Raw genomic sequence first — 16,811 nt, 5'->3', positions numbered from 1 at the left:
TTGTTGTACTGTGGGGGTTTACCTTCAATAGACAACAAAATTGCCTCCATGCTGCAATGAAATGACGTCATCATGTAGTAGTTGCAGTGCACTGCAAAACTAAGAAAACTAGTGCAGGGTGATAGCAAATTATTATCAATGAAGGGAAGTATGGTAACCTTCATCTTCCGACTAGATAACACATTCACTTCTCAAGTGCATGACAAAACATTCCTCTAAAAAAAATGTTTAATAATCTGTATCCAGGAAACCACAATGAAAATTATTTGCATTCATTTATTGCCAGAGACTCAGTGGAGTAAAGAAATCACAAATATAAAATCATACCATATGGCCTCAACACTGAGACAGAATTTACAAACGTAAAAAATAAAAAATTCAGAATTTCCATTTTACATAATCATACTCTTTTTTTTTATAGGAAGAAAGACTGTACAGTGACAAGATCTAAAATCTCATTCATAAAAAGGTTGGGTTTTTTTGTAATAATCTACAACGACAAACATAGATTTGATTTGGCATACTCCATTCCTGGTTTTATCATCTTAGGATTATGATGACAGCACATGAAGAGATTCTTTTTAATCAACAGGGCCAGTGATAGACTAAGATATAATGTCATTCAGTGTGATTTTGTTTTCGACAGTTTGTGTTACCCTATGAAATACTAATATGGAAATCAAACTATCTGTAAACTAAGATCAGTTATCGTTATTACATATTATGGTACATTACATAGTGGTGCCATTATCGTTATTACATATTATGGTACATTACATAGTGGTGCCATTATCGTTATTACATATTATGGTACATTACATAGTGGTGCCATTATCGTTATTACATATTATGGTACATTACATAGTGGTGCCATTATCGTTATTACATATTATGGTACATTACATAGCGGTGCCATTATCGTTATTACATATTATGGTACATTACATAGCGGTGCCATTAAGTGGAGGGATACAGTCACTCTGTAAAGCAAAATAAAGTTCAGTATGTTGTTGGTTACTATTCACTTGCTCTGTTTAATACAACCACACATAAATCAAAACAAAATGCACATTCTAAACTTTTTAAGATAGCAATATCTCAATTTATGACTACATTTAGCCCGAATGAAATCAGCCATTTAGACATACTGTAACTAGACACAGATACACGGGTGCCAATGTTTTGATGTCTGTATTTGAAATGACCTAATATAATGTGCCACCATGAAGACATCATACATTGTAAAATGTAGCAAGAAGATGTTACAGTATTCATTCAATCTTGTTATAAAGTGTAACATGTACAGTTTCATATTGGTTTCTGTGTGGTTGTATCTAAACTGGTATCAGTTTTATCAATATAGTATACAGGTAATAATTAAAATATTGTATATCTAACAGTATGAAATAATGATATCTAACAGTGTGAAATAATATTGGAGCATATTACAGCAATGTTGTCTCACGCAAAGCATAGTGAAAATGGAAAATTGACTATTGCATTTTAAGAGGGAAAAAATAATTGTGTTTTTCTGACGTCGACTCAGAAAATTGGGTAGGTAGATCAGGATTTTATTTTATTTTACTTTATCTTTTTTAATTGTTTTTATATTTGAAAAAATTGCTTTGACCTACAACCAAATGGAATGTCAGTCAGAATACCCCTTCTGTTAGAGTTTGATGAAATATGTACAGACATCGCTGGGGAAACAAAACAGACATGCATGAAGGTCAAGAAGACAAAAGTTTGTTATCTTTGTGTTTTAAATGTTTTAATTAAAAAAAATGTTTAGGGTTCGCTGTTCAACTAGGGTCAGTCAGGTTACCACAAACACAATTGTTAAATTTTGCTTTATATTTAGGATTATGATTTGCTATATGTTTTAGTGTTTAAAGTTTAACTGTGAATATTTAGCACTGACCATTGCATATATCACTCAAACCATGCTATAGTCTGTAGATTAATGAAAGCAGGAATGGAGTATAATAACATCATGATAAACATACATTTTAAACAGACAACTACTCAGTTGATTAGTCCAACTAACACCCCCCCCCCCCATCTCTAAATGTTTTGCCCAGTGCCGTAATTGACTGTTTTGATAAATTTTATCTTCTCTACAGCACGCATTTGCAAAACACAAAGTCTGATAATTCAATTTCATTTATATCAAACTGTTTTCTACCTTCTACAACTATTCACATTGACACATTGCACACTATTTTGTATAGCTTTACAGCATTTTATCAAAAATACTTCAATTTGTGTCATTTCTGCCCCAAACTACATCACAGCGTTTTTACGCTAATTACTACAGACACAATTCTTTCTTGAACTTTAACCCTAAACACTTTGACAATAACCTACAGTATGTACATATTTGACAGGTGAACTTTGACCTCTAAGTTTTAACCTTTGACCAGCACATTACGAATATTGGTAACAAGTAGCAGAGAACAATCAGCAGCACCCTTTGTAAAGCTGTAATTTGAAATATGAAAATATGAACAAAATCACCATAATATGAAAACATGAACAAAATCACCATAATATGAAACTACCTTAGTTAATGTGTATGACAAATCATATAACTTATGTTACAGTATGTGAATATGGTATGAAATTTATATTTATAACTAAGACAGTTTAAGTGGGTACACATATGTGATGCCAAGCAGACATATGTATTCAAAGTATGATTACATTTCCAAAACCAAAATATAGACAGTACATACAGTCAAGAGATTATCACCTACACTAACAGCCATGTCTACATGACTGGATTCATGACCCCATTGCTCTACATAGCAAAGTTACAGATCCAACAATGTAGACAGTTTTGACACCAACAGTATTGTTGAACAAGCTGAGACTACAAGGTAGGTGGTACATTCAATGCTGTGTCACGTTATCATTCACTGGCTCTTTGATACAACCACACACAAATGATCAAGAAACTTAACATGCCACAATTTAAGGTAGCAAAATTGAATAAATACAGTTTTTTGCAACATTTTGTTTCAGTGAAATGAACTAATGAGCTACAGTGTGGACATCAAATGCAGATGTCAAAACCTTGGTACCTGTATGTCTGTGTCTGGTTGCAGTATGTTTAAATGCTTTATAATGTAGCAAGCAAATTGCCACCATGCTATGTTAAAGTGTAGAATATCTTATTGGTTTCTGTCTAGTTGTATCAAACACAGCCAATGAACAGTAATATGAAATGGACTGTATTACTCATACAGAAAGTTTGGGTGGTCACCAAGTCTATAAACTGTATATGTTCCCAAGGCTAGTTACTAAAGCAGTCATTCTTAAATCCATTTCATGTTAGATCCTTTAAAAGAATTCTTCCTTTGGCACAGCAAAATTTCATGTTTGCTAAATTCTTGTCAATTAATACCAAAATAATATAACTCATTCAATTTTCCATAAAAAAAATAACCCCTTCCTGTCTCCCTCAAAACACAAACCATAAAAAAGCAACAAAAACAAAAACACACACACACAAACCAACAACAAAGGCCTCTCATAATATATTGAATTCTGTTTGGCCATTTTTGTGCTCAGAATCAACAGAGACCAAATATATCAATTACATGTGATTGAATGATGTGTGAGGGCGCCCCCATCATGGAGTATCTTACAGACTAATGTGAGTGGAACTAACAAACAATCATAAAAGTGATGAGTAAGAACCCAAGACTTAAAAGATAACCTTTGTGTAAACAAACGCATGTAAGGAAGTTTGACAAATGTTCTAACAGTGTATAAAAAGTGTCTTCTTTGGTACGCATATTTTAATGACTGACTTTAGTTCTTTTTTATCCATTATGAAGTGCCTCTGAACAGTATATGGAGTTTGACACTGTACAAATTTATATCTTACAGTAACATGTGATCCCTTAGTATGAAATGTTTTAGTTTCTATCATAGCTCTTTGATAGATTCACTGAGAATAACACAAATCAAAATATTAGTTTTTCACCAGGGACGGCTAAATGAAAACTATTATAATCCATTTTACAAAACCATTTACTCTAACATTTTTTCAATTATTTCCTTTGGTAAAGCTGGTTTGTCTCACTGTCTAAATTCTGGAGAGCTAGAGTGATATTTTTGTCCTTATGAAACAAGTTTTTCTCGGGATACAATACTGTTGCCACGAGTGTTTATGACAGTGTATGTAAATTGTAGCTTGTATGAATGATAGGTAAACACTATTCATGTCTAGATACACCAAGGGGATACAAATCACAATCAGTAGACAAACGCAGTCTATGTATTTATCTTACACACTCTCTCTAGATATACAATATACATTTGCTGAGTGGTTTCTTGTAAATGATATTGCTGATATTACATGGCTTTTTCTTTCACTTTCAACAATGATTTCAGAATGACTAATTATTGCTGATAGGTATGTTACACCTTGTACGAATTATAAAGATAAAGTCAACATTATAAATTTGAATATTTCCCACTTTTGAATTCAAAAATTTTAATGTTGAATGAACATATAGTTGTGTTTTAAAAAAACCCTATTATCAGTATTTATCAAATGACAAACAATAACTTTCATTCAATTTATAAAAAGAGACCAGGCTGAACTTACTGTAATGAATGCATAATTATTTTTACTGTTAATCATTATCAAACGATCGTTACCTTTATCAAACTTTGGATTGAAATGTGAAATGTATGTTGTATGTTGTGTCAATTTTTTAATGACTTTCTCCAATGTGAAACTTTGTAAATGAAAACTGTATGAAGATGCAAAAATTGTGTTAAGTTGACCAGCAACACCCTGGAGCTACCTTGTTTTCTTTAGAACTATATCCATAGACAAAGATGAAAGAAGACAACATAACAGAACACAAATGTTTCACATAATACTAGGACTCCCCTCTGGCAAATATTTTTTTCTTTGTCTCTTAGAATAAAACTTAAATCACTGAGATAATGTTAAAAAAAGGTCCCGTTGTTGAGGTCTATGACCACGTTCCTAAATATCACATTCAATATGAGAATCAAGTTTTCATTTTTTTTGTATTTCCTTATAGTGGCAATTTATCAACTACTGTACATTTGCTATCAACAAGTTTGTAAGTTTTATCGATTACATCATTTACAGTTTCATTTGTGTAAAAAGTTTTCAAATCTAATTTCTACTTTCTGTATGTAAAAAGAATGGAGTTTTGTATCTGTATATGAACAAACCAATCAGGAGTACTGTATGCAAATCCTTCCATGCTCACTTGGTTGATGCACCAATCACAGACCTGTATGCAAATTCATCCCTTGAACTTTCAACTGATGCACCAATCAAATCAGAGTATACAAATGCTGCATTGTCAATCATGAATCAATGTCATCTAGGTCACCAACACTTTCATTGTTGATGTCATTTTGAACTTCAGTGTCCACATCGTAGTCAATCTGGGTGTCTTCTGTACTGTTTTCTTCCATAGTAGAATCCGGAGCAGCAGCAGCAGCAGCATTTTCCTGTGATTCTAGTTCTGTGAGTAAGGCCGTAGCTTCTGCTAGTGTGTCTTGGGCACTCACTGTTCTCTGGAAGGTTTTACTTGATGATGATTCATTAGACACTGAGGAGTGTGGACTCCAATAATACTCAGTCATCTGTAGATGAAATGAGATGAGAATAAAGTGAATCTGATGTCACATGTCACTATACACAATTATCAACAATTCAAAAGAATCAAATTTGTAAATTATTTAATGTTTTGTCATCATATCATGACACATCTAACGATTTTTAAGAGCAATGGTTTAAGTAGTATCTGTGGTTGTAAAAACTTAAATTTGCTAAATGCTATCAACCCTTGACACCTCATGTTACATTAGCTTTCACTTTGCTTCATACATAAAGCCATTTCAAAATGTGTCTGAGACCAAAGTTTTAAGTTGACAATGCCATACTAGGTCCATAGATCTTAGCTGATGGTCCATAGATCTTAGCCAATGGTCCATAGATCTAAGCCAATGGTCAATAGATCTTAGCCAATGGTCAATAGATCTTAGCTGATGGTCCATAGATCTTAGCTGATGGTCCATAGATCTTAGCTGATGGTCCATAGATCTTAGCTAATGGTCCATAGATCTTAGCCGATGGTCCATAGATCTTAGCCGATGGTCCATAGATCTTAGCTGATGGTCCATAGATCTTAGCTGATGGTCCATAGATCTTAGCTGATGGTCCATAGATCTTAGCTGATGGTCCATAGATCTTAGCTGATGGTCAATAGATCTTAGCCAATGGTCCATAGATCTTAGCCAATGGTCCATAGATCTTAGCCAATGGTCCATAGATCTTAGCCAATGGTCAATAGATCTTAGCCAATGGTCCATAGATCTTAGCCAATGGTCAATAGATCTTAGTCAATGGTCAATAGATCTTAGCCAATGGTCCATAGATCTTAGTCATGGTCAATAGATCTTAGCCAATGGTCCATAGATCTTAGCTGATGGTCAATAGATCTTAGCCAATGGTCCATAGATCTTAGCCAATGGTCAATAGATCTTAGCCAATGGTCCATAGATCTTAGCCAATGGTCAATAGATCTTAGTCAATGGTCAATAGATCTTAGCCAATGGTCAATAGATCTTAGCCAATGGTCAATAGATCTTAGCCAATGGTCAATAGATCTTAGCCATGGTCAATAGATCTTAGCCAATGGTCAATAGATCTTAGCCAATGGTCAATAGATCTTAGCTGGCCACAAGTCAATTCCAGGTTCTTGCAATATCTCTCACATTCTGATGATATTTTATCAGTGAAGCCAAACCTCTATTTCTTTCTCTATTTCTAATCTTGTCTATAGCTCTGCCAGACAAGTTGTTTTTAGTGAAATTTAATCCTATCCCAAACAAACTCTGTGAAATATTCTGAAATTAAAATTGGTTTTATGAGATTTGTCCACTTTCTAACTAATGGTTGACCTGGTGAAAATTCTCTCCACCCAATTTTATATGATGTCAAACATCAATGAACCTTTACAAGGAATGCTGTCCTATACCTACTTTTCAAATTCCCGTTGTTATAATTTTACTTACCTTCTTTTTCAGCCAATTAACAGCCCATTGCCATCTTGATGAAGTGGCCATTAAATGTTCCTTGGCTACAGGACATCTATTAGCTAGATTGACAAGGAATTTGATACACTGGTATGCTCTTCTACTGTCGTTGATATTACTGGATCGTATGATTGCTGTCAAAGAAAACAAACTTTCAAACTTCATGTAGAGTATTTTGTTTTCATGAATCAATTTTCACTGTGAACAGTTTGCTGCTGTTGTGCAGAATTTAGACATAATGAAATGACAGCTACTTTGTTATGCCATATTTTTAAACTCATTTTGTTCTAATTGTCATATTTCTGTAATTAATAAACAAAACAGAAAAGTGAATGAAATGCCTCTATTGGTTTGGATTACAGGGATGTGAATTCAATCAATATTGATAAATTGACTCAAAGGATGAAACTGTCAACATGGTAAACAAATAACTTACAAAGAAGACCATCATTATTAGTACCATCTATGGTCCATTTCAGCCTGGTTAATTGTAATGGGTCTTCTAGTAGAAGCAATTCCAGTAAAAGTTCTAGAACACTTTTCAATTCATTGGCTGGAACTACGCTGATCTGGTTCTATGTCCAAATATAAAGAAAAGATGTACATGGTTTCATAACTGTTGTATGCTTTGTTGGTGTTCAATGTGACAATGGGAAGCACTCACAATTGGTAATTAGGATAGGTGTGTGCCCCCTGTGTCTGTCAACTTCAATGATAACCTCATGAATCACTGTTTATTCTTTTGTCTACACAAGTTACTTTACTGAAACAGAGCATCTAACAAGAAATACAGTTTAAATCTAATCTGCAGTATATGAGTATATACAAGTCTTCATTGAAGACACACCTCCCCATATTGGTGTGTTTTATGGCAAAGTTATTGAGCAAATTTGAATACAAAACTTCATAATTTATTGACCAATTTGCTATTTAACCTTGAATAAGGATCAAATATGGCAACCATTCAGCCATATTTGATTTGGTTGCAATGTAAAGTGGAGTACATATGTCTCACATATCATGTTACCTTTGTACCAGGTTTGATTGAAATCTGTTGATGCATGCCAGAGATATGAGAGTGAATGCATGGATGCACAGACACACAGATGGAACACAATAGCCCCTCTGGGTATGCCCATTGGAGGCTAAAAAAGGTTTGAATCTTTGACTAGATTTACAATACCTTGATCATCATAAGTACAGCTACTGAGAAACTTTCATTACAGAAAGAGCAGTACAGCAGTACGTCTTCAATTGGTGCAGTCGTCGTGGCAACTTCTCGACATGCAAACACTGCCTGTAGGACAAATAAATCAAAAATTGATTATCAAAGACTGCACCATATACATAACTGATTATCAAAGACTGCATCATATACATAACTGATTATCAATGACTGCACCACATACATAACTGATTATCAAAGACTGCACCATATACATAACTGATTATCAAAGACTGCATCATATACATAACTGATTATCAATGACTGCACCATATACATAACTGATTATCAAAGACTTCACCATATACATAACTGATTATCAAAGACTGCACCATATACATAACTGATTATCAAAGACTGCATCATATACATAACTGATTATCAATGACTGCACCATATACATAACTGATTATCAAAGACTTCACCATATACATAACTGATTATCAAAGACTACACCATATACATAACTGATTATCAAAGACTGCACCCATATACAAAACTGATTATCAAAGACTGCACCCATATACATAACTGATTATCAAAGACTTCACCATATACATAACTGATTATCAAAGACTGCACCCATATACAAAACTGATTATCAAAGACTGCACCCATATACAAAACTGATTATCAAAGACTACACCATATACATAACTGATTATCAAAGACTGCACCCATATACATAACTGATTATCAAAGACTGCACCCATATACAAAACTGATTATCAAAGACTGCACCATATACATAACTGCAATTATCATGGTAGTCTAAACTTCTGGCAATAGGATACTTTGACTATTGATTGAAATTCTATCAACATTGAAACTGTGACTTGTTAGACATTCTTCAAATCTATCGGATCTCACACGTTAACTGACGAAGTGCTTAAATTGTATGTACACTGGGCATTGTTCTTTGTTCATTGTTCAGTGGAGGTCCTTGCCATGGGCATGCATTGTTTTATGGGAGTCAGCAAATATGCATATATGTAATAGCAGAACATATAAATATTTGTGATTGTTTTATTTGAAGGTAGTAAGCACTTAAAGGGGAACGCAACTCCAGGAGATAAAAGCATTTTCATAAGGAGTCATTTCCCAATTTTTACATCACCTACAATTACATTAATTTTTGTAGTTGCAATTTCAGAGAAACATCAACTTGATCTTGGGGTATCTTGAGTACTGTGAGCCATTTCCTCATGGGGGGAGTCAACAGAAATAATATATTCATTGTTGAATAATGAATATTCATGAGATATACTTTACACTGAAGGGAATACGCACTTAGGAGTCGTGGTTGCATAATCTTACCTCTCTAACATATCTAAATGTATCGTGTTGCTGTTGGAAGAGAAACACTTTGACTTCCTCAGGTAGTGACAGCAAAGACTGGGGTTGTCTGATACATCGTGGAGGTCTGGGAGTAAAGTCACTACCATCTATAATATACAGAAAATAAGAAATTAGAAATATTGCATTCATTTACATTTTCCTATGTTAATCATTCCTGTACAGAAGATAGCAATGCAATAATGCAATTACTCTTCTCTAACAAAATAGTTATAAAAGTTGCTATGGTGATTGATCATTCATCTAATACGCTTCTGTAACTCTTTGGAACTGACTACTAACCGATAACCATACAATATCAAAATTGACAAATAACAGACTCGTTATTTCTACTTCTACTTCTATACTGTGTAAACATCCGAAAGGATTATCATCACACAGACGTAACGTTGATGGCGTCCTTTAGATCTCACCCGTGTTCAGGTGAGCAAGATCTATGAGATCAGTGATATCAATGCTGGAGAGGGCAGATTTGAAACTGTCTATTATCTTTGCTTGTTGAAAGGACAATGGCAAGAGATGCCATTCTGGATTGTCCGGGAATACAAGTGAATATTTATAACAGTTTTTCTTGGCAATGATTGATATGAGGGAAGAACCAGGTACACTTCCCCTACTTGAATGTGATGTGGTAGTTTATCATCTTGAACAATAACAAGTAATAATAAGACCTAAGACCCACTTTTTCCAGAGAACGTATCTATCACATGTTCATTGGACAGTGCCAGGAAGCATCATGATTGGATACCAGGAACCTATAATAATAATTATCATTGTCATTGTTGTTGTCATAGCAACATCCCCATCATTGTCACCACGTTGTCAACGTCATTATCATCATCATCGTCTTTGTCCTCCTTACCTGTTGTTCTCTGTGATGATATATCACAGTGTAGAACTAGTATTGCTAATGTTGAATGTAAAAGACCAAAGTCCCTAGTTTGTAAAGATGTCCATCGTCTCTGCATTACATCCTACAAACAGATAATGCACACAATTACAATGGTCAGAGATTTAGGTGGCCATAATTGATAAATAGATAGTTAGATAGATAATTAACTACACATAAATTTAATGTTTTTGAGGCAATTTCACAAATCTGGTCATATGAAAGAGAAATCAGGTAATCTGTGTGGTTCCTTTTACATTTGAGTATAATTTACATGAAAAATTCAAGTACAACCTTGCAGCAGTTGTCTAGAAATACTGCTGATCAGAACATAGTTTTATGAGTAGTAGAATGCTGCTGATCAGAACATAGTTTTATCAGTAATAGACAATTAAAACTGGCTTTGTATGTGCTGAAAAGTCTTCTCCTTATCACACTATCAAACTGACATACATTGATACAAAATAACAACATTTGTGTTTGTCTGGGAAAATAAGTCATATGGTATATGGCAATATAACTAACTTTGACAGACATATACAAAATATGACTAACTTTGACAGACATATACAAAATATGATTAACTTTGACAGACATATACAAAATATGACTAACTTTGACAGACATATACAAAATATGACTAACTTTGACAGACATATACAAAATATGACTAACTTTGACAGACATATACAAAATATGACTAACTTTGACAGACATATACAAAATATGACTAACTTTGACAGACATATACAAAATATGACTAACTTTGACAGACATATACAACTGAAAAGAACAGGCAGGAATCTACATCAGAGGCATTCACTATTTGTATCAATGTACATGTATGTCAGTTTGATAGTGTGATAAGGAGAAGACTTTTAAGTACCTACAAAGCCAGTTTTAATTAATTAAAATGACATTCTCATCAGTAACATTTCTAAACAACTGTTGCAAGGCTTGTAAAATAAAATGTATGACAGGCTTCTACCTACAGAAACACAGTCAACTTTCATAATATGCACATTAGATGTCTGAAAAAAATTTCTTTCAAATACATACACTGACTATGGGATGTGGTATGAAACCAGTAAAATTCTGTATAAAACTTCAATACTTCAGTTACTTACATCTTGAGATAGCTCCCGCCCTGTCATTGGTGAGGGTCCCAACAGAAACATTAGAAGACGTTGGAAAGCATTCCTAGAGAACAAGTGTTGGCATGACTTCACACCCTGTAAAATATCAACACAAAATTCATAATTTGTCAGCAATTTTTCAAATGAGTATCCAATATTGGTATACAAGCTACATACTGTTTTTGACAAGGTTGGGAAACCATGGTAACAGAAAGAGAAAAATCTGATAAAACTACTGTGTACAAGTCTTCCAATTGTCAGTTTCACTTACCATATGTACATACATATTTAGTAACCAGAAATACTGTGTACACGTTTTACAATTATCTGGTACATCTTTGTCTAGCATGGCTAGTAGAATCTCCACCAATTCATCAAACTCCTTCACCTGTGCATTACCCCCATGGTGGAAGAAACAACGTAGTGTGCATTCCAAGATCTTACCAAATGCTATCCTCACCTCCCTGGTGGGACATTCTAGAAGGAATGGTCTGGTGAAAATAAAAATAATTTGAAGTGTTAAGTGTGATGACATTCAATTCATGGACATCGAGACCACAAGACATCAGGACTCAAATTTAACAGTAGTCCCATGTCCACAGACTACCAATTCTTGTCATGGGGCTACCATAATTTATAGCTGGTAGACCACTGAGGCTACCATGCAACGATTATGCGTAGCTTTAAAGGATAGAAGATTTACAGAAATGAAAGTATTATAATAACACACATATTTCCAATAGAAGAACTCTATTTTCAGTTCAGGAATATGGGACTTCAATATGGGACTCAAGCAAACTTTGCACTCCATAATGGGCTCGGCTGTCGCCTCGCCCATTATGTCTTCAAAGTTTGCTTTCGTCCATTATGGGCTGGGAGGGCGTACATTATTGTTTAAATAATTCTTACATGTGTACCTCAGTTCATGTTGATATCATTTCTTGTTCATTTGTGACACATGCACGTGTGTCTCTGTCTGTCTGTCTGTCTGTTTTTCCATCTCTTCACTTGAATGTACGTGTATATGTGTGTGTGTGTGTGTGTGTGTATATGTATGTATGTATGTATGTATGTATGTATGTATGTATCTATGTATGTGTATGTGTGTATGTATGTGTGTATGTATGTATGTATGTATGTATGTATGTATGTATGTATGTATGTATGTATGTATGTATGTATGTATGTATGTATGTAATGTAATCACTTAAATATGTATGAATGTACTGGTTACTTGTTTACAGCCTTATGTAATACAATGTTAGTATAACTTACTTGATATATGCACTTCCTTGTTTACTTGCCAAGTATTCTATCAACCAGAAACATGCCTTCTTACTCTGTGAAACAATAGTTTCTATTGAAGTGCACCATTCTCCAATCTCCAACCTATAAAACATTGCAATAAAGATAAGAATTTATGATAATGTTATCTGTTGCTTCCATAATTTATACAGTAGCCTTGGAAGTTGGAAGGCATTGTCACAATAATGCAATTTTCAAAATAGCAGCATAGATCATGGAATTAATTTTCAATTCATAGAGTCAAACATGGTTTGGGAAACAAATGCTAATTTTTTGTTTTGGCAAAAATCTCAACATGAGGAAATTTCCTTTCATAGCTATAAACCTGGAGTTCATAACCCTTCATTCTTGCAGCAACAAAGGTGGTGATGACAGAATGATACTGCAGACTATTAGAGATCATGACAGTAAAGTGACTAGAAATAAATTTGTAATCACATGTAAAACCTATCAAACCCATGTCAAGAGATTTCACAGTGTACCATTCATAGCATTAGTAAAGTGTAAAATAATAGGATTTCCAAATAAGGCCAGTCAGTATATTCCTTCAAGTGTATAGTCAATTCATAAAACAATGTTGTCAACATCAAGTACAAAGTGAATGATATAGATAGTGCCACAACTGTGATCATATTTAGTTTACATACCATGACACTGTCATCACACATGTACTTGCTTTGTACCCTGTCTAGTATTTAAATTTGTTTACAGATTGATTACAATTACAGTATCTACATACTGGGCTCATAATTAAAGCCACTGAAATAGTGTTATTTTAAACTTGATATGAATGCTATACATTATTTTGGAACCCAGTGGTATCACTTTGATTGTGTGTTACAGGTTGTAACTATTCAATGATGACACTACAGACTATATACATACCAGTGATATCACTTTGATTGTGTGTTACAGGTTATAACTATTCAATGATGACACTACAGACTATATACATACCAGTGGTATCACATTGATTGTGTATTACAGGTTGTAACTATTCAGTGATGACACTACAGACTATATACATACCAGTGATATCACTTTGATTGTGTGTTACAGGTTATAACTATTCAATGATGACACTACAGACTATATACATACCAGTGGTATCACATTGATTGTGTGTTACAGGTTATAACTATTCAATGATGACACTACAGACTATATACATACCAGTGATATCACTTTGATTGTGTGTTACAGGTTATAACTATTCAATGATGACACTACAGACTATATACATACCAGTGATATCACTTTGATTGTGTGTTACAGGTTGTAACTATTCAATGATGACACTACAGACTATATACATACCAGTGGTATCACTTTGATTGTGTATTACAGGTTGTAACTATTCAATGATGACACTACAGACTATATACATACCAGTGGTATCACATTGATTGTGTATTACAGGTTGTAACTATTCAGTGATGACACTACAGACTATATACATACCAGTGGTATCACATTGATTGTGTATTACAGGTTGTAACTATTCAATGATGACATATATACATACCTGAGTTTCTTCTTAGTTCTGAAGTATGTATTAAACAGGAATTGTATAGCTAACTGAAGACTGCTGACAACTATCTCATCAAATTGACTAGAGTTCTTATTCCTCTACAAAACAAACACAAAATAGAAAAAGTTCAATACATGTGTATTTACATATCAATTGTTATACTCACATACAGAGAAGACACTCATATTGGTATTTGTTAATAGGGTGAAGAAGTACAGTAAGAATGTATATATAGGACACATAAAGAACTCATTGCAGATATACAAATAAGATGATTGCTAGGGAGTCAAATCCTAATCTCTAACCCTCTAACTTTGGTATAAATGTGTATTTATTTTACATGTGTCTGGTCATGAGACTTGATTAGTTCACTCAGAATTATGTCCTTGGTTACCACAACAATTGTTAGCTCTCATTTCTCATTCAAATTGTACAATGTACTTCTAGTCACTTTGTGATGGAATAAAATGAATGTGTTTAAATGTTGTCCATCAATGTGTGATGGAAAGAAATCAAGAAAAGTCAGATATTGTTAACATTACACTGAAATACACTGAATACATATCTTAAACATCTAGACTCCCTCACAGCAGTGGAACCAATATCTATATTAAATTTACTTGTATGCAATACTTACAGCATTACACAAGACTAGCTGTCTGACAAACTTGAAATATTCCACATTAAATACTCCTTTGTTCTTCATAAACCGGAGATTTGCATCCCGGATTTCTTGTTGTACGCTCGCTGGCATCTGATCCAGGAATATTCCTCTCTTTTCACCTTTCCGTACCAATGCTGCTAACATGGATAGTCCATCAGAGTCATGGCGAGGTGATGACTCAGGTGAACTCTGCTCTGATACACTGGAGGAAACAAGACAAACATTACACACAGACACATACACATGAAATAATATTGCCGACACAAACTAGTTTGGCAAGGGATACAAGCTTCTCCATTTCATAGTTCCCCTAACATAAGCTTGAAATTTAACCATTAGACAGACACACTACTGTATGAACACTAACTTGTTGCCATGAAAGTCTTTTCTCACAATCATAATACTGATGTTCTTAGGCCAATCATGTTTTCTCGGTTTCCTTCAAATTTCAACATTTAACATCACAAGAAACCAAAACACTTGAATTTCAAAATTCCATATTTTCATGTTAAAGTGGACTAATCTAAGGAATGTAAATTATCTAGGAGGGAATGATTAAATTATTTGGTCTTGTGATTATACCCTGCAGTACTTACATTTGTATATCACCCTCACTGTCATGTTTGAGTAAGGCAGCTCGCATGGCTCTTGGTGGTGGTTTTCTAATGGAAGGCTCAGGGGTTCTAGTACCCTCTATCTTCTCATAAAATAATATGTACCCATTCCAGTACCTCTGCCTTGTTTCTGGATAAGAAGTTGCTGCAAACAAACAAATATTTATGTATTTGTAAATTTTATTCAAAGTAGAAAATCCCAAACTCTAGTGGTCTTATCACTTTTAGTGTGTTCTTTCATAGACACCCCTCCACTGTCTATGGCTCTTTGAATCTGACATTGCGGGATCATTTGAACTCCTCTGTATAAGTATAACACCTGTCCTAATCACAAGTGCATGCTGTGTTATATTGTGCCACAGAGTTGTCCTTTCGGTATTTGTCCTTTTGGTGCACTAACAATGTGCACAGAGTGTTGCTTTGGTTGGTGGTACAAATTGACAACGGTGAGAGACATTTAACTTTGACTAGTTTGATCAATTGAATAATTATGTGATCAAGGTCTGTAGTAGATGGATTGAAATGTTGGATTCATTTCTTAATTACCATTCCAAAGCAACTATATTTGACTGTCCTATTAATTCTCAGAATCATCAATATACTGTCCAATATCAAGATTTGTACTTGAAACAAAGCTATAAACAAAGTCACTTACACTGGTCATAAACTTTGGCCCTGTATGTTCCACCAAAACACTCAGCCTCTAGTGTCCCATCATTCATGTCAAACTCCTCCACAATGGTGTCATTGAACTTGAACCATTTACCTTTAGTAGGATTGGTTATTGATGTACTCCTGAAATATAATATACATTTTAATTTAATATGGTGTACTTTACTGAACAAAAGAGTGTGCTATTGTCAATGTCACATTATGTGTATGTATGTATGTATGTATGTATGTATGTATGTATGTATGTATGTATGTATGTATGTATGTATGTATGTATGTATGTATGTATGTATGTATGTATGTATGTATGTATGTATGTAT

At 34.0% G+C, this 16,811-nt stretch overlaps 1 protein-coding gene across 1 annotated transcript in view; it reads right to left on the bottom strand.

Moving 5' to 3' along the window:
• Positions 1–278: 278 nt before the first annotated feature.
• Positions 279–16,811, bottom strand: part of LOC144436142 (ubiquitin carboxyl-terminal hydrolase 24-like) — a 60,969-nt gene continuing 44,436 nt past the window's right edge. The window contains exons 39-51 of the mRNA XM_078124844.1: positions 16,474–16,613; positions 15,801–15,963; positions 15,178–15,406; positions 14,535–14,638; positions 12,980–13,093; positions 11,976–12,195; positions 11,696–11,800; positions 10,542–10,653; positions 9,641–9,768; positions 8,282–8,395; positions 7,535–7,673; positions 7,078–7,232; positions 279–5,643 (exon numbers count right to left, since the gene is read on the bottom strand). Coding sequence (XP_077980970.1) covers positions 5,362–5,643; positions 7,078–7,232; positions 7,535–7,673; positions 8,282–8,395; positions 9,641–9,768; positions 10,542–10,653; positions 11,696–11,800; positions 11,976–12,195; positions 12,980–13,093; positions 14,535–14,638; positions 15,178–15,406; positions 15,801–15,963; positions 16,474–16,613 — 2,005 coding nt within the window. The 3' untranslated portion in view covers positions 279–5,361. The remainder of the gene's footprint in view (positions 5,644–7,077; positions 7,233–7,534; positions 7,674–8,281; positions 8,396–9,640; positions 9,769–10,541; positions 10,654–11,695; positions 11,801–11,975; positions 12,196–12,979; positions 13,094–14,534; positions 14,639–15,177; positions 15,407–15,800; positions 15,964–16,473; positions 16,614–16,811) is intronic.

The sequence above is a fragment of the Glandiceps talaboti genome, chromosome 6 (genome assembly GCF_964340395.1).
Source record: "Glandiceps talaboti chromosome 6, keGlaTala1.1, whole genome shotgun sequence".
NCBI classification, from domain to species: Eukaryota; Metazoa; Hemichordata; class Enteropneusta; family Spengelidae; genus Glandiceps; species Glandiceps talaboti.
The sequence above is the reverse complement of the archived record's forward strand: the minus strand, read 5'-3'. Positions and strand labels throughout refer to the sequence as shown.